General features: G+C 46.1%; 1 protein-coding gene across 1 annotated transcript in view; it reads left to right on the top strand.

The window, feature by feature from the left end:
* Positions 1 to 12334: 12334 nt before the first annotated feature.
* The window catches only part of COL5A2 (collagen type V alpha 2 chain), a 191190-nt gene continuing 184902 nt past the window's right edge, over positions 12335 to 18622 (top strand). The window contains exon 1 of the mRNA XM_084815749.1: positions 12335 to 12973. Coding sequence (XP_084671875.1) covers positions 12871 to 12973 — 103 coding nt within the window. The 5' untranslated portion in view covers positions 12335 to 12870. The remainder of the gene's footprint in view (positions 12974 to 18622) is intronic.

Genomic DNA, 18622 nt, shown 5'->3' with positions numbered 1-18622 from the left:
ATTCTCAAACTTCCTCAGACAATCGTACAGAGACCAGGATGCTTCCCCCCAACCCCCAGTCAATTTCCCTCAAAGTTTTCTTTAAGCCAGTAATTAGTTGGCAATTTCCAGGCGCTAAGATGGCCAGCATGGGAGGCATCACACACCTGTCGCATGGTAAATCCCATCTTGTGTAGGGTCAGGAGAGGTCCCCCAAAGTCTGTAGAGGAGAGGGAGGTTAGATCCAGTGGGCAAAGATGCCGTTCTTTGCAGAGATAGCTATTCATCCAAACCCTCCAAGTCCTGCCTGATGGGAGAAGCTGGAGCTATCTAATGTGTGGGTGCATTTGCCAGAAGGGGAAAATGTGGTAGAGACTATGCACTTAAGTGCTCAGATGCAGTGGGATCCCTCGAAGCATAAAGGCTGAGGATTATTAAATAAGCTAAGCAGTTAAGAGAGTCATCGGCTGTAATGGGGGAGTTGTTGAATGGTCCCAAACAGTAACTCTGGTATGTTCCAAGATGGGCATGGATGCTGCTGTAGACAAAATTTGGTTGCACTACTAGAACGAGTAACCGGGAGCATTGGGGACAATCCACCAGGGCGCTTCCATGCTGCTGATTCTCCTGCACCCCACAGATTCCCTTCCGCAAGTGGTGTCTACCGCTTATGCAAGGGAGTTTTAGCACTTCTTCGGGCTACCTGAAATGAGTGGAAATGCTCATTTCCCGAAAGAGGCAGGTCAGTGGAGCTTGCATAAAGGAGCTCCGTTGACTGTCTCCTTCCAGTAATGAGCATTTCCACTCATTTGGGGGCTTCCTCTGGGAAGTGCTAAATATCCCTTGCATAAGCACTGGGTCCCACTTGTGCAATGGAACTGGCAGGGGGTGAGAACAGATGCTGGTATGGGAGGGGGGGATCAAGGCCTTGCCAAAGTAGGAGATGCACTGAAGAGGCGTCTTTGCCACAGCTGTCAACACCCTGACAAAAAACAGTTGGAAGCAGTCACGATTCCCAAATGGCAGGAAGTGTGTAAGTAAATCCAGGCTTGAGGGGAATCATGAATTAACGTCATTTAGAAAGGTTCATGGTATTTCCCCCAGAATTATTACTCCTTGTCTAATCTCATGGTCCTTGCCCCAGAAAGGAATGTGTGCAGTATCTTACTTGAAAAGACATGCTAGAGAATTACAATTTAGAATTTTACTGGACATAACAACAAGGAAATTGTATTTGTTCTTTTTTTAAAAACAACAACACCTCACCGGTCTGAAAAATCTGTTCTTCATTTGAGTTCCTAAATTTGAGCATAGAACCCTGAACTAAGCAAATCATCAAGGGAAATATTGCTTAGGAGACTGTTTATTGCCCTGGATTTGGAGTCATCTTTTATTTTATGATTAAATTTGGGATGTCTTGCTGAAAATTACTCCAATTGCTCTGAACTTTGGATCCCTTGTTTGAGCAGGGGCACCAATGTTCCCATTCAGGTCTGTGGAGGGGCAGCTCTGGGTGGCCAATTGGATGCAGATGCAGATGTGGAAGTGAATGGAGAATCCTACATACTTGGTTTCCGGAAAATGTTGGAAATGTGAAGATCAGGATGGAACATTTTATCATTTATGGTGGACTTGTAAAAAAGCTAATATATTTTGGAAACGAATACAGTCTTAAGCTCATAGAATATTAAAGACTACTTTAGAATTAAAGCCAGAAACTTTGTTATTGGGTCTAACAGATAAACACGTAAAAGAGAAGGGGGGAACCCTCCTTCCGGCTGCAAGGTTATTGTATGCACAAAAGTGGAAGAATGAAACAATACCAACTGTGAGCGAGTGGATCATGAAAATGATGGAGCTGGCAGAGATGGCAAAACTTACTATTATAATTAAAGAAGGGTCAACAACTAAATTTATGTTAGATTGGAAACCTTTTATAGAATTTGTACGAGAAATAGAGAAAAATTATATCTTTGTATGTGGATTTTGAACTTTGAGATGGTTAGTTCTCCTTTTGTTGTTAAAGATTAGGAGAGGAATGAGATAATGTCTGTGAACTCAATGTATGATATACAACTAAGATAAGAAGTAGAGAATAATAATAAGCATGTGTTGTGTAATGGGAGCCAAAGGTAGATATCTTACAATCTTAAGAGATATTTTAGTGTATGTGTATTGTGTGTTTATGTTGTTGTTGTTTTCTTTAAAAAAATAAAATTATTATATCAAAAGAGAATCCCACATACTTGGAGCATGCTCACTCTGTGTATGGCAGAGCCCAACAGGCTCTGGACTGGAGTGTATGTCTAAATCTGTTGGGCAAAAAGACCAATCCACTTTGTGATTTGAGTGGTATGGCCATTCAGTAAAGTCAATAAATGAATAAGTGAGTACTTGCATGTGTAAATGAAGCATCCTGTATCTAATACCACAGACAAAGGATTTCATCTCAACTAGTGAGATCTCAAACACAATGCTTGTCAGCAAAGCGCTTTCATGTAAACGGCAAGTTATCCAGTGTTGGGTAACTAGCTTGTACACATGCATGTGTGAACCTGCCCACAGAAGTGCTGAGTGAAGAATGTGGCAAGTTGTTAGGCAGACATGGCCAAATGCTTGTTTTTCTCCTAGGTGAGTAAATCGTACTTATTTTGCCTTTGGCAGAAGTCTGAAAATCCATAACCTACAAAGATGAACAGAGCAAATGATCATTTAAAACAAACTGATACATTTAACAAGATTTCAATTCCACAATTATTCCCATGCCCCCACTGGAGGAGTCCTCCTCAGGGGAAGAGCTAGAGGCCCCAGAAGCCCAGGACACTCCAGGGACTGCCATTAGACCCACAGGAGCCTGAGCCCTCTGGGGAGGTGGTTGCAGGGCCATCCCTGTCAGGAGAAAGGACTCTGCCTCTGAGGCAGAGGCTGAGCAACCTCCTGGCCCATGTCACCTCAAACAACAGGCTAACAGGGCTCCTGTGTGAAGGAGAGCTTGCCTCCACAAAAGGTCTCCTCAGGAGAAAGTGACTCCTCAGGAGTAGGGCTCTGGAAAGGGAGGCTTGGTTCCTGCAGTTGAGCTCTGGGTGGGGTCCAGCAGGCTTTGAGTTTAAAAGCCTTCACTGAAAACCCAGCCAGCACTGGAACAATTTGGTCCATCCATCCTCTGTACCGTGCACCTTGCCTCCTGAACCATGCCCTGTGATTGATGCTGTTCCCTGACCGTTTGGACCACCTAATGACCCTGCTTCTGGACTGTGTACCTTGACCACTCCTGCTCTTGCTTGATCCTCACTGACTGACTGTGTTCTGACTTCTGCCTGGATTTAGCCCACCTCTGTTGTAGCCTGAACCACATTGGATAACCACCTGTAGGTTTGAATGTTTGTGGACTCCACTGCATTCGAGTTTGCTACAGCCAAAACAGGACAATTGTAAAAGCAACAATACAATAAGTTCAGGAAAATCTCGCTGTTGAGTCCTTGTAGTATTTTAAGCTTACTTTGCAGGAGCTAAGGCAAATGATGCAACTGCCCCAATAGCTTTTAGGCTGTAATCCTCTGCATGTTTAGGATTAGACTGCATGATCTTTACCCGCCAGCAAATGAGGAATTGTCCCAAGGTATCCTTTACCTTGGAGAATGATCCAAAATTGGCTATAAAAGTTTTCCTCTAATTTTAGTATACAGGGTGTATACAGGGCAGAGGTGTAGAGCCTCAGGCCTGGGGGCCAAATCCTGCCCACCTACAACTCCAATTTGGCCTTTCAGGGTTCCTCAGATGGCCATCCCTGTTCCCCAGGTCCCATTGCCTTTCTCCCAAACACCAATCATTTGGTGGTTTTCTGGCTTTTGTGCGGCTTCTCCCCTTCCCCTTCGAAGAGGAAATGCCTCTTACTTATTGGCAGTAAAAGCTTTCTGCTAAAATATGCTGGACTTTTGGCTCCGCCCCTTTTGACTCCTGCCCCACCCAGCACTGGGATGTGTCCCTGAGAGCTTCTCCAAAAATGTAATTTGACTCTGGGGCTGAAAGAGGTTCAATACCCCTGACATTCCTTCCTTCTGTCCTGAAAAGAAGTGCTAGCAAGCAAAGACAATCTCCTCTGAGTTGGATGGTGGCTTATCCAGAAACAATGAATTTTTTAGGAAGACTCCCATACGTTTTAGTGGGAACTGAACTTTGTGTCTGCCAAACTCCTTTTGAATTCAGTGACGTTTTCAAATCAATTTAAAAATTGATTTTTATCAATTTGATTTGTTTTCAGGCTTATGTGCTGAATCTGAAAGTGTGGGCGTAACCCAGTTCTTTAAAGCGCTCTTTGTGTGAGTGTATTTTATCTGAACACACTTTCTATCCATTGTCAGCAGAATACTACCTCAAGTTGTGGTTTATTTTAAAAGAAAAAAAAAAACCCTATCAACATGAAATAGTAAGTGAAATGTATGTGGAAATACTAATACTGGGGAAAATGCCAAAGAACTTATATAGTCAACATTTGATAGGTTAATGTGCTTTATTATTATTATTATTATTATTATTATTATTATTATTATTAAAATAAAGGGATATAATGAGAGCATGGAGAAAGAACAGTGGCGCACTCCTTGAGTCAAGATAAGTTAATGAATGCCACAGCCATTCCGATAACAGGCAATTTGCCATTCACTTTAGTAGGATGTTGACTGTATTCACGTCCAAAGATCTGCTTTAGCTGCTGTCTTCTTCCACTAATTTGTTTCTTTTCAGTAAAATACGCCAATGATTTCCAAAATTTCTACCTCGAGGAATACTTTTCATCACAGATTTAGCTACCAACCCCTCCACCCCACCCCACCCCTTTGACTACTTACCATGGCATTCCTACAAATTGCAGAAGACTCTTGGATATGTTATAGGGCACACACTTGCAGGATGACAGTTTAGCCCAGACATAGGCAATCTAGTGCTCTCCAGATGTGTTGGACTACAACAGCCATAAGCCCTAGCCAGCATGACCAGCAGCCAGGAATTATGGGAGCTGTAGTTCAAAAAAATCTGTAGGGCCTCAGGGTGCCTACCCCTGGTGTAGCCCGGCATCAACTGTGCACCCTCAAACGTACCCAATATTCTCCTACAAGCCTGAATTGTAGGGGAAGATCAGTACTAGTGGGTAAGCAATCTTTTAGGGAAGCTCATCTGCCCATTGTTGATTCTCTCACTGAAGAACCCCTCCTAAGCTGTCAAGGGACATGTCTTAAAACCACTGGAATACATTAAGAACAATAATGTCCTGGATGCATCGAGTGTTGCATTAAAGAAAAGAAAAAAGTTTTTATAAGATTTGGGCTTAGCCTCCTTTCAGTGTCTGGGCTCAACCTAGGAGCATATGAAGAAAGAACAGACAAAAGTGGTGAGGCTTCCAGGTCTGAGGCTGTTGCTTCCAAGCAGATGAGGCTAAAAGGAAGCTGTCTTATAGCAGGTGAGATGCTTCATCCCTCTAACCCAGTATGATCTACTCTGACCAACGGTGGCTCTCCAAGGGCTCCCGCACAGGTCTTTCACCATCCCTGTGTACCTCAACCTTTGAACTAGAGATGCCAGGGACTGAACTTAGGACCTCCTGCATGCAAAGTATGTGTGCTCCACCACTGAGCCATAGTCCCTCCTCTGGCACTTCTCTTCCTAGACGCTAGACAGCTTCACGCAATCAAACAGCGTGGTGGTGGCTGTTTCGAATATTCAAGCCATGACTGTGGCTTTGTCGTGTCATCCGAACCCGGGACCATGGGTTATGTGAAGGTTGTTTAACCCATGGTCCCTGGGTTTGGATGACATGATGAACCGCAGCTTCAAAAACTGCCCGGCACACACCACAACTCACCATGACTTAAACAAGCCAAAGGAGGCAGCGGTGATCGTGTGAACTAGTCAGTAAGATCTGTACAAGATTTGCTCAGCACTTTGCTCCATCACCACCTAGCACCTGACTTTCATACTCACTCACCAATTGCTGCTGGCTTTTTTTTGTGTGTGTGTGCTTTTGGACTTCAGACAAAGTCATCCAAACATAAATAAGCAAAGAATATGTCATTGACAGAGGAATGCCAGAGCTCAGCATATGCTCCAACAGTCGTGCAAATTGGAGTAGGCAGCTGTGTAGCTGTTGTGGCAAGCCAAAGAGAGCCACTTGGTGTGCTTTTCACATGAAGTGTGTCAGGAGTGTTTCTGAGTGCAGGGAGTTGGATAGCAATTCAGATTCTGAAGGAGAACTGTCAGACATGGGGGAGGTGTTTTCCCAGGCTAGTCCAGATATGAGTAGTCCTGCTTCTTAGGTTACAAACGTCCAGATGGCTGAGCATGAGGGTCCCTCCTCACCCTGCCCCCCCGTGACAGGCAGTGAACAGGAAGAGGTGGGGTTTGGGGAAGATGACCTAATAGATGCTAGATGCAGGCGCAGAGCAAAGAGAGAGAAGGCAGGGAGGAACTTAGATGGTCTACCCAATTGGCCTTGCATGAAAAGCTGTGCTTAGAGGCCTCATGAAAAGAGAGGGACTTCCCCCCTCCCCCCTTAAGTTAAGCTAGCCATATACCACCTCCCTCTTCAAACAGCGGGCAACTCTCTTAAATCCCATTTGAATCCCCTGAAGGCATTCCTTTGTAGACGGAGAGTCTCTGAGAAGTTGCATCTGTATGACCCTGTGAAGTAATGGATTAAAAGCTATAGACGGAGGCCTCTCGTCTCTGTATGTTTGGGCGTTGAAGTAAAGTGAGGGCTAAGGGAATCTTGACAAAGTGTGGCTTCTTCTTCTTTTTTTTAACACCATAACTGGAGCCTTCTTTGTCCCCATTTCACTGGCCACTTTTCAGTGCAGGGTAATTTCAAAACTGGTTAGCAATACAACCTAAGGAACTACTTTTAGAAAAGTCCAGAGCTCCTCTGCATGGGCCTCTGCATGCATACAGGCCTTTGAGTGCAACTGAAAGGGGCTCTCTTGATGGTGGCTAAATCAGCCACAATATTCTAAGCACTACCTAGGGATGCTGGAGAAATTTGAGACAGTCTACAGTGAGCTCGGATTTCTAAGAATCTGACCTGCAGACTCAGCTGTGGAGCGACCCCCTCAGACCGTGCCGAATCCGTGGACTTTCGGATGATTTTTTTTACTTTCCCAAAATGTACGTATATAAATTCATAAGAAAATACGTAAGTTTCTGCTGAGCAAATGTTGAATGGAATGGGGGACAACATGCTAAATGTTACGTGCTACGGTAAATTATGTAGATACTTATGTAAATACTTATGTAATTATTTACGTATTTTTCTGCATGACAAGAAATATATATTTGTATCCGTCTGTGGGCGGATGACAGAACAAAATGCTTCTGACAATCTGCGAAACACAGAGGGAGCGGATTTTACACAGTCCGTACATCCCTAGCACTACCCACATTGACTTGGTGGAAGCCTGAAGATACGTATCCATGGGTAAATTCTTGTTTTCCCTTGGTGAACTTTAAACCATGCAAAGACGCTGGTATCATGCAAATCAATAACTAAGGATACATTGGTTTTAGAATTCATGAAAAAAATGAACTGGCTCAGTTTTCATTTGTCTCCAGATGAATGCACAGGAGTACAAACAGGACTTCCATTTTGGCACGGGGGACTTGGCCCTCTCTGGTGGCAGTAGCAGGAGCTGGGTTTGGCAGTGCAGCTTTCTTGCCCCAGAATGCCCCAGATTTTGCATCGTTCCAGTAAGAACACAACTATCAGTAAATGGAAACATACAGAAAAAAACTAACACCAAGATGAAAATGGAAACAAAACCAATACAGTCAGTAATGAAATGAATGTAATTTTCACAAAGAGATGGCAAAAAATGTGGTTTTTAATAATGAAAATAAATGGCATGACTAAATGTTTTTTTTCCCTTTGCACCCCCCTATAATAACCAGCATTCTGAAACCTGGTCAGTAAAATGATGCCAGCAAATATCGCAGAAGATGTAATTGTATTTGAACTAACCATTCAGATTTTATTTATCAAGTATAAATGTGAATTTACTTTCCTTAGGCTATAACACTTCTAATAAATCTGCATGCTAACAAGGCACCAGATCATTGTGCCAAGAAAAAAGGAATGTTCTTGTTTTGATTCTCTGTGTTGCATACATAATAAAAATCTGGAATCTGCCTAAATATCTAGTATGATAAGCAAGAATTAATAACAGAGACAACTGATTAACTGAATAGGCTGATTATGGAATTTGTAGAACTTCTCCCATGGAAGTTTCAAAGGGCTGCTTTTTCATATCTTTTTTTTCTTTACTGAGAAGCTAAGCCTTCCCATAACATGTATGGGAAAATATGCATGCTCAAAATGTAGGAGAGCCTGACAAGTGCACGCCCATTGTATGCACTGAATGCTACTGGAAGGAAGATGGATAAAATTCCACAGGCAGGGTGCCACAGCAGGAAAGGCCCTTCCTCCGGTAGCCACCAGATGCACCTGTGCAAACACTGGGACAACCAGGAGGTCCTGATCTCAGACAAGAAGCAGGCTGATTATGGGAGAAGGCGTTCCCTCTGGTAGCCTGCCCCAAGCTGTCCAGTGCCTTACCTGCTACTGACATTCCAAGTGCTCCCTGCTCATACTGTCCTTCTCAGAGGCTGCTGTGTGGAGAAAACAAACAAACCCTACTGATTATGTCTAACATCATGGGTATCTAGTTTTCTCCTCCCACACCAGCAGTTTTCAGTGGGCTTCACTATATTAGCCTGCAGCAAATGAGAAACTGCAACGATGCCATTCTGCCTAGCCGGCTGCCTTCACTAAGCCTCTGAACAAGCGGATATCTTGCTTTTAATCTGCCACTTTGAAAACGTGCTTAATTAGTCCATACTGAAAAGAAAACATATCATTTAACATTATTGAAGAAATGCCAACATATCACATGGCCTTTTGTGTCTGTTTGGTGGCCCTGCTCAAGCTGTGCCTGGAAAGCTCTGATGTTGGTGGGGCTGTGAATCCATTCTAGGTTCCAGTCAGACCCAGCCAGAACTCCAAAGGAGGTATGCAAGATGTTGACCCTATTTTGGGAATAGGGATCAGCTAATAGGTTCAGCACCTTGAAGTCGGAGCCACCAGCCTCCACTGGATAGATCATAAAATTGCAGTCAGCTGACACTCAAAACACTTTCCCTACACTACGTGTAGGGAAGTCTTAAGAAGTGGAGCTGCGTTCCCCGCTTACTGGGGAGCCGTGATCTGTGAGGGCACACAGGCTGGCAGTGAAGGGGGGACATCGCCGCCTTCCCAGAAGGGTGGGGCCAAAGGGACGGAGCCACTGGCCTGAGATCTTTTTCCTTCGTTCTCACCCCAGTTCAGCCTGAAGGCCCTAAAAGCAGGCCTCCCACGTGGCTGCACCACTACAGTCACACCCACCCACTCTGGGGAGCAAGGTGTCTTGCAGTGGCAGAAGTAATGGCCACTTAATGTGGCTGGGAAGGAATTTAACAGCACACCAATTGGCAAAGACAGTGCAGGGGTTGTTGTTGTTTGCCTTCCTCATTGCAAGTTTAATCCCACTGTAAGTAAGTTGATCTGGGCTGTCAGTAAATTCTTTGTGGATGCTTCATTTTTTAACATTTGTCACAACTATGCTGGGCTGGATCCATTGGTGAGGGGGATCAGAATTGGGCTCCCTGCTCCCCCATAGCAGCAAATCCTGTAAGGGCTCTTGGGGATGTAGCACTGAGACCAGCCCAGCATGCGTGCTGTGAGCTGGCCACATCTGGGGTGGTGGAAAGGGGTTCAGATTAGCGGTCCACGCCGTGGTGTGTCCCTGGCCCCATGTTCCTGGCCCTGCATCCACCACCTGTGCTCCTGGCATGCAGGCCAGGGAGGGGGAATCAGTCAGCAGACGGGCTGGCCAATGACAGGATCCAGCCCTGTGTCGCCGCCAAGCATATTAAAGTGAAAGTAAATAAAGTTGTGGCCAGTTTATCATCCCAGCTAAGTCTGTGTGTCTAATTTGTTCTCTTCCCTTCGCCACCTGGACCCAACTGCCAGTACAAGTGGCGTAATATCACCTTGGTTGAGCTCTCGTGCATGTATGTGTGGACAACACATCCTCACATGCAGTCTAAATGCTGAGAATCCCAGCTTTCATTTTTGGTTTTAGTAAGTATCTAGCTCACACGGTTGCAGAGATAACGAAAGGATGAAATAATTAAAGGAAACTAGTCAAAGGAATTCCCAAAGTGTTATAAGTCTATCTGTACCACTAGTACATTTCCTGATGCCTAATGATGGCTTGTCATGCACCATTTTGAAATGACTGAATTGTGGATAGGTTCCCATAACGTAGCAGCTTGGATGATGCGATTGGAGATTTGGAAGTTGGGGTAGATAGATGCAAGCAATGATTGGCATACCCCACCCCTGGCCCCCAATGCCAGAATAAGCCGAGAAGAGCTTTTGATAACCGCTGGGCAATTGGATTCCTGCTGGTAACCAAGAAAGAGCCGTATTGGCGTGAGGATGCAGCATCCTTGGACAACTGACAGGATAGTTTTCCGGCAGGGATAACCACCAACACCTGCCCTTGGCTCCCCTTTAAAAAAAAAAAAATGTTCTGGTACCCCAATCTGTGCCAAATGGCTGTGTCTGGGACTCTAAATTTCCCACAGTGCCCTGGAGCAACACTCCATGAGGACGTTTGTGGCAAATTGAAATGGCAACTCTGAGCCACCTAGCACTGATCAAATCATGCAGGATGCATGCAGGAGGGGCCCCACCAGTGGACATTTTGCCAAGGGCCTCCTCAAACCTGCAGCCAGCCCTCTCAGGGCACAGCTTGAGCAGGGCCACCAAACAGACACAAAAGGCCATGTGATATGTTGGCATTTCTTCAATAATGTTAAATGATATGTTTTCTTTTCAGTATGGACTAATTAAACACGTTTTTAAAGTGGCAGATAAAAAGCAAGATATCTGCTTGTTCAGAGGCTTAGTGAAGGCAGCTGGCCAGGCAGAATGGCATCGTTGCAGTTTCTCATTTTCTGCAGGCTAATATAGTGAAGCCCACTGAAAACTGCTGGTGTGGGAGGAGAAAACTAGATACCCACGATATTAGATATTGTAGGCCCCTTCCGACCCTATGATTCTATGAGTTATGAGTTTATATGAGTTTGTTTTCTCCACACAGCAGCCTCTGAGCAGAATAGTATGAGCAGGGAGCACTTGGAATGTCAGTAGCAAGTAAGACACTGGACAGCTTTGGGCACCCTACTAGAGGGAGCGCCTTCTCCCATAATCAGCCTGCTTGTTGTCTGAGATCAGGGCCTTCTGGGTGTCCCATTGTTTGCACAGGTGCATCTGGCGGCAACCAGAAGAAGGACCTTTCCTGTTGTGGCACCACGCCTTTGGGATTTTCTCCCTGCTGCAGTGTGACAGGCACCACCCTTGCAGTGTTCAGGAGCCAGCTGAAAATGTATCTGTATACCAAGGTATTTGCTGATTTTACTCCGTAGCTTGGTAGATTTTCTTTGCTTGTTAACTTTTATCTTTGTATTTTATTTTGATTGTTTGATGCTTCTTGTACATGTGATTTGGTAATGAAGGGTGGTTTGCAAAATATATTTGTATACCACCCTTCATTATCAAAAACCATGGCAGCCTACAAAAAGCATTAAAACCAGAATTAAAATACAACGATAAAAACAACAACAACCTGCCAAATAACCAAATAAAATTATGTTGAGAGGTCCACAGACTTTCTTAACTCATCCCAGAGAGGAAAATGGCATAGATTTGGGAGCCTGTCTCGGGCATAGAAATGACTAGACACTGTGCTGTGCTGAATCTCCCTACCACCATTATGGGAGAGTGAGAGTGAGTGGTAGGTCTAAAGATCACCTAGGAGATTTGGGTAGCCTTAGAGCAAGGGTGGGCATGGAGAGAAGGTAGATCTACAGATGTTTGGATTTTTAACTCCCTGAAGCCCTTGCCAGTATGGCCAATGATCAGGAATGCTGGGAGTTGAAGTCCCAAACATCTGGGAAGCTACTTTCTGGTCTCCCCCCCCCGAGATATGCAACCTGCTGCCTTCCAGATGTTTTAGACTACAGCTCCCACAACCCCTCGCCATTGGGCATGCTGGCTGGGGTTTATGGAAGCCCAAAATATCTGCAGGGCACTAGGTTGGCTGCTCCTGCCTTAGAGAATGCAGGAAGCAGAGGAGAATGGGAATAGTTAAACTCCCAGGCAGTCATTAACAGCGAAGGGGGAGCCCTCCTCCCAGAAGTGTGGAGGGGGTAGGTTCCCTTTCCCTGGCCCGTGACTATATAAAGAGCGTTTTAGCATCTCGTCCCCTCCACCGCTTCCAAGAGAGTGAGAGTGGTAGAATCGTCTTCTCTCAGCCAAGTATGTTCTGCTCCCAATAAATTCTTTGCATAGGAGATCTTTTCCTGAACAACAGCAGGCGGGGAAAAGAAAAAAACTGTGCACGTTAAAAAAAAAAAAAGAAGGCAGAAAAGTTTGAGGGGAGCGTGAAGCCACTTCTGATTCGGTTGTTTACCATCAATCACGCGATTCCTTGCCAGGGACTGGATGATTATGAGCCCGAAGAAGCTGAAAGGGGGCAGGAAAAGAAGCGGAGGCAGCATTCTTCCTATTTAAAGCTGCATCACTTGGGGGAGAAAAAAGTGCTTGCAGACCGTGCAAGAGCTGGTGCGGTTAAAAAAGAAAGGACAAGAAAGCGAGCCTCGGGGAACAAGCAGTTTTCGCCCTCTCTTTTTTTTAATGTCCTGCTGAGAGGGAAAAGATGGTGCTCCAATAATTTTTTTTACGCTTTGATTTTGCACTTTTCCTTGCTCCAGGAGGAGGAGGATATACACGTCTAATATTTAGACATGATGGCAACGTGGACCCGAAGAAGAACGTTTGTCCTTCTTATTGCTTTTCTAGGACGTTTGGGAACGATACGGACGCAAGAGGAGGACGAGTTTGAGGGGGGTGAGTTTTTCTTTGTAGTGCCGAGTGTCGCTTGCATACTTTGAAAAAAGAGAAGGGAAAAAAGCGCTCGGGAAGCTCAGGATGCACAGAGGACCCCGTGTGTGTGTGAGTGAGAATGCTGTGAAAGGTGGGACGGAAAAAGGGGTTAGCGGGACAGAAACAGGAGATGGGTTTTCAAAGCTGAAGAGTTCTGCCCTCCGGGCTCTGTTCTGTGAACGCAGAAGAAAGGACGAGCAATGAAATGTAAACGCGGTCAAAGTATCTGTGGAGCCATTAGGAGTAGATCCCGTTGCTTGGGGTTATCTCGCCGTGTGAGACAGTGGAAAGTTGTAATATTATCGCCATCATTAATATATTTGCAAAAAAATAAAGTGGTTGAGATTAAACTGAAATGCACTCGTTGGAGAAGAGCCCGAACATTCTGAATTGCGGGAGAGGGAAAGAGAAGTAAACACAAGGACTTGGGAGGGTGGAGTCCTTATGCACTGCCTAAACTACATCTGTATTATCCAGTTCTTTGTTTGAGGGAATTACGTAGAACTTTCTTTCCTTCTCTTTCTCCCCTGCCTTTCTCTCCCTCTTGGGAGAGACCCTTTCCCCCTGTCCCTCAGTGACTTGGCTTGATGGAATCCAGACTTCTCTGACATGCCCTTTCTCCAACCTTCTGACTTTGTTATCTGGACATTGGCATTTTGCTCCCTGGTGTTTGCAGACAGGAAGTCAGGAGGCTTGGTACTTGTCTTCGTGGCATGGTGATGGATTCCATTTAGATGGCGTGCTTGCTTCTGATCCATATCCATTCAAGTATAATGTTCTGGAGAGTTTCCTAAGGGCTTGCTGTGACACCCAGGCAGACCCAGCTGTCTTGATTTGCTCTGGCCAACTGAAAAGTCAAATGAAGCGGTGAGAGTGTCCTTCATGGTTGCCTCTATTCAATAAAATACTGTATAGATTTGTCAGAAATTGGAACAAAGAATTAGGCTAAGTATACGTGACTATCACCTGCAGATTACTGGACTGGACCATTAAAATGGCCTGGGTGTACATAATTTCTTTGTCTACAACCTGCAGCAAAAAGCTGGATATGTGGTCAAGCATGAACCAGGTCCAACGTTTTTCTTCTGCAAAGGCAAGTTTTCTGTACATTGTGCAAGCAGACCCATAGGGGGTGCGCTTTATATAATCTTCTGAGCAGGCTCCAAATGAACGTGTGATTTGCAGCGGGGGATGTTTCGAACAGGGTGGTTTTGAAATGGGAAGACAAGGCCACTGTGGAAACACACAGCACAATCCCATGCGATGTGTGCTCAGCGGTCAGTGTTGCAGAGTTCAGCGGGGCTTACAGAGCAATGCTGTGAATGTTTACTCAGAAGCAAGTTCCACTGTATTCAGTGGGGCTTACTCCCGGGTACGTTTGAATAGGATTGTAGCCACAACATCAGTTTTGTCAAAAGATTAAAGGGAACCTCAAGCATAAGACTTCTAGCTGTAAAGTAAATAAAAAGCATGTTTCAAATGAGGTGACTGAAGGCATTAAGTCAGTACATGCCATTTGTCTGTTTGTTTCTATTATGGAAACCCTGGGCGTGAGCCAGTGATGTCATATTGTGCAACACATTTTTTAATGTATTTAACATATGGAGGGATTTCTAACGAAACGAATGAGGATGGCTTGGCAGGCCAGTATGTGAATTCTTTTATAGCATGATTGCAGCCTATTCCATTATGGCCCCCTCTGCCGTAACAATTTTACGACATTCATGCATTTAAAGTGGTGTGAGCCCCTTGACTTTGAGACTTAGCAAAGCACAGCTGGAACCATGCTTTCAGTGGAAGCACCAGCTTGTTTCATGGTAGGGATTATCTAATGACATGATCCGCTATTCAGAAAGCATGTCTTTCATAAGCCCTAGTAATATTTTTTATTTAATGTGGGTTTACGCCCAAGCCACCCAATGCAGGAGCTACTGATTCCTTCACTAGCTGCTCCTGCCTCTGCTAGGTATATGGCAGTTCCAGGGGCAGTGTGATGCCTGGAGCCAGCATACTTGGGGGACAACTCTCACAGGAAAAAGAAACTGAGGGTAGTATCCAATGTTGGTCCTATTTAGAGTAGGCCCATTGAAATGAATGGGCCTACTCTAAACCTATTTCTTACACTGTAAGAAGGATGCAGACAAGCTGGAGAGGGTTCAGAGGAGGCAACAAAGATGATCAGGGGACTGGAGACAAAGCCCTGTGAGGAGAGACTGAAAGAACTGGGCATGTTTAGCCTTGAGAAGAGAAGGCTGAAGGGAGATAGGATAGCACTCTTCTAGTACCTGAAAGGTTGTCACAGAGAGGAAGGCCAGGATCTCTTCTTGATCATGCCAGAGTACAGGTCACGGAATAATGGGCTCAAGTTACAGGAAGCCAGATTCCGGCTGAACATCAGGAAAAAGCTTCCTGACTGTTAGAGCAATACAACAATGGAACCAGTTACCTAGGGAGGTGGTGGGCATTCCCACAATGGAGGCCTTCAAGATGAGGCTGGACAGCCATCTGCCAGGGATGCTTTGACTTCGATTCCTGTATTGAGCAGGGGGTTGGATTCGATGGTCTTATAGGCCCCTTCCAACCCTACTATTCTATGATACTCTAGTAATAACTAAAATAAGTCCCATTCATTTCAATGGGTCTACTCTAAGGACTAACATTGGCTACTATCCAGAGATCCCTAAACCTTACGGCTGGATTGGGACCCCAGGCAGGCTAGATTTGGCCCCTGGGCCTGAGGTTCTGCACCCCTGCCCAGACACATATAGGGGAAGGTGAGTTCCTAGATTTCTAAGGAGGCTTCCTCCCTCTATGCTTCCAAATTCCCTGGAAGGACTGGGTAGGCTTTGGTATGTTTATATTGGATCCTTTGGATCAGATGATTTTAAGATGCTAGACCTTGGAGTGCCATTTTCAGGTCTCCATGCTTCTTACCTCTATGTTGTCTAGCATCAGTAGGGATGTACGAAAGTCACTTACCCTTTCGACGGGGTGATTCGTGGTGGTGGGGAGGCGCTCTGCACCTCCCCCTGAAATTCTAACCCGGCCGGCTCTGCTCCGCAGCAACTCCGCAGAGCCGCCGGCTGAGTGCATTCGCAGGCGCCATGTGGAGCCTGCGGACGCAAATGGTGGCGGCTATGGCGGCCTCCATTTGCGTTCCTGTTTTTTGGCTGTGATAGGCTACATAAATATTTATGTAGCCTATCACGGCAAAAAAAGGGAACGCAAATGGCAGTGGCTACAGCTGCCATTTGAGTCCCTGCAGAGGGATTCAAATGGAATCCCTGCATTAGCCGTGATAGGCTACGTAAGTATTTACGTAGCCTTTCACAGCAAAAATAAGGAAGCAAATGGCGGCTGCAGATGTGGCCGCCATTCGCAAAGCAGTGCGAACGGCACCAGGTGTCTCGTTTCGCGCGCCTTTCGCGGGGCGGGGGGCTTTGTTCCACCATGGATTTCGGGGGGCCGAATGTCCTGGCATTCGGCCTCACCAAGATCTGTGGCGGAATTCTCTGACATCCCTAAACATCAGCTGCTACCATTGTGGCTATTGTTTAGCACCAAAGCTTGTGTCCTACCATCTTCCTATTCTGTTCATCCTCCCGGCCAATCACCTGTATTATGGGTATGGCTAGCTGGTAATGGATTGTGCTTTTCCTCAACAGAAGAGCCCAAGGTGCCATCATCCCACTGCTTTTCAGGCAGACATAACTGAGTCTGGCCTAACCATCCCTTTTCCCTTTTGCTCCCAGTTTGGACACTACTTGGCAGTTGCTCGGATGTTTCTCCCTTCCCTACTGTGGACATTCTGGGCATGCTCAAAATTCATCCATGCTCATTTTACTCAGCTGAAGTTAGAGTTCTGGCAGTTATTTGCCCTTAAGGCCAAGCATTTGACTTTTATGAACTGGGAAGGCAAATGACCTATTTTCCTGGGCATCTACAGAATGTTCAGTTTCATTGAAGCCCTGAACAAAGTTTGCTTTCATACTGGGGTCCTGGTAGGGATGTACGAATCCCTTACCTGGCTCCATGGTGGGGGATCCGTGGTGGGGGGAGGCGCTCCGTCCCTCCCCCCAGAATCCTCCCTGGCCAGCTCTGCGGAGCCACCGGCCAGGGCCATCTGCAGCCAGAGTTCCGTCTGTGGCCGGGCTGCCGCAGCTGCAAATGGCGGCTGTCGTAGCGGCCGCCATTTGCATCCTGCCAAGCTGCCGTGATAGGCTACGTAAGTATTTACGTAGCCTATCACGGCAAAGAGCAGGGACGCAAACGGCGGCCGCTATGCTGTTTGCACCACTGCTCTTTCCATGATAGGCTATGTAAATATTTATGTAGCCTGTCACGGTAAAGGCAGCCACGCATGGTAAAGGCAGCCACACCGCCATTTGCATCCCTGCTCTTTGCCGTGATAGGCTACGTAAATACATACGTAGCCTATCACAGCAGCCTGATACCATGCCGCTGTTTGCGTCCCTGCTCTTTGCTGTGATAGGCTACGTACGTATTTATGTAGCCTATCATGGCAGCCTGGCAGGACGCAAATGGCGGCCACTACGACGGCCGCCATTTGTGGCCACAGCAGCCCGGCCGCAGCCTGAACTCTGGCTGCGGACGGCCCTGGCCGGCGCCTCCACAGAGCCGGCCAGGGAGGATTTTGGGGGGAGGGACGGAGTGCCTCCCCCCCACCGTGGATCCTCCACCTCCCCCCCACTGTGGATCCCCCACCTATCATGGTGGCCATTTGCAGCTGCAGCAGCTGGCCGAGAGACCAGCCGCCACCACCCCCGCATCCGCCCCAGGTAAGCTTTGTCCCGGGGGGATTCCACGGGGTGGTGGGGGGTGGGAGGCCGTTCCGCCACAGGTTTCGGGGGGCCGAATGCCAGCGCATTTGGCCTCACTAAAATCTGTGGCGGAATTCTCCTCCATCCCTAGGTCCTGGCAGGTTTGATAATAGGACATAGGTTTATGTATTTCTTTTATTTGTTAATTTTATGTCACCCTTCTGCCCATCAAGGTCCCTCAAGGCAGCTGAAATAAAAACAACCTAAATAATAAAAATATAAATCCATTGACAAGATTAAACAGGCCCCAGCCTCAACTTCTATGGAAGAAGCAGAAAGTACAAAACTATTTAAATAATATCTGCAAATGAAGGCCTTATAGAATGGAAACGTCATAACCAAGCTGAAAAAGGCCATGAGGGAACTAGCTGGATAAGGGTCTTTGGGCAGGGAGTTCTATAGTAGGCATGCCATGTTGGGAAAGGATCCACTCGACCACTCCTTATAAACATCAGGCTGGCCTCAAATGCTGAGGCATATGGACTAGGTTCTCCTCAGAGGATTTTAGGGCCATTCTAGAAATTACCCAAAATGCACAGCTGCTACTAAAAAGGCAGCCATGCTTCTAGCTCCCCCCCCCCGCACTCTAGTTTTTAATATTCATGTCTTGACATCATGTTATTGAGTTTCCCCACTTCCACACAGCCACATTAGCCAGTAGGGGCTGAGGAATGCTGTGACATCATGGTATGGATAGCTTCCATATGTTCCCATATGTTATGTGGAGGATGAGGGGCTAGGTGTGTGGGTATTGTTTCTGGTGGTAACTGCG

Source organism: Heloderma suspectum, chromosome 1, assembly GCF_057233095.1.
Source record: "Heloderma suspectum isolate Gila_16-S chromosome 1, 16-S_ref, whole genome shotgun sequence".
Taxonomy (NCBI): domain Eukaryota; kingdom Metazoa; phylum Chordata; class Lepidosauria; order Squamata; family Helodermatidae; genus Heloderma; species Heloderma suspectum.
The sequence above is the reverse complement of the archived record's forward strand: the minus strand, read 5'-3'. Positions and strand labels throughout refer to the sequence as shown.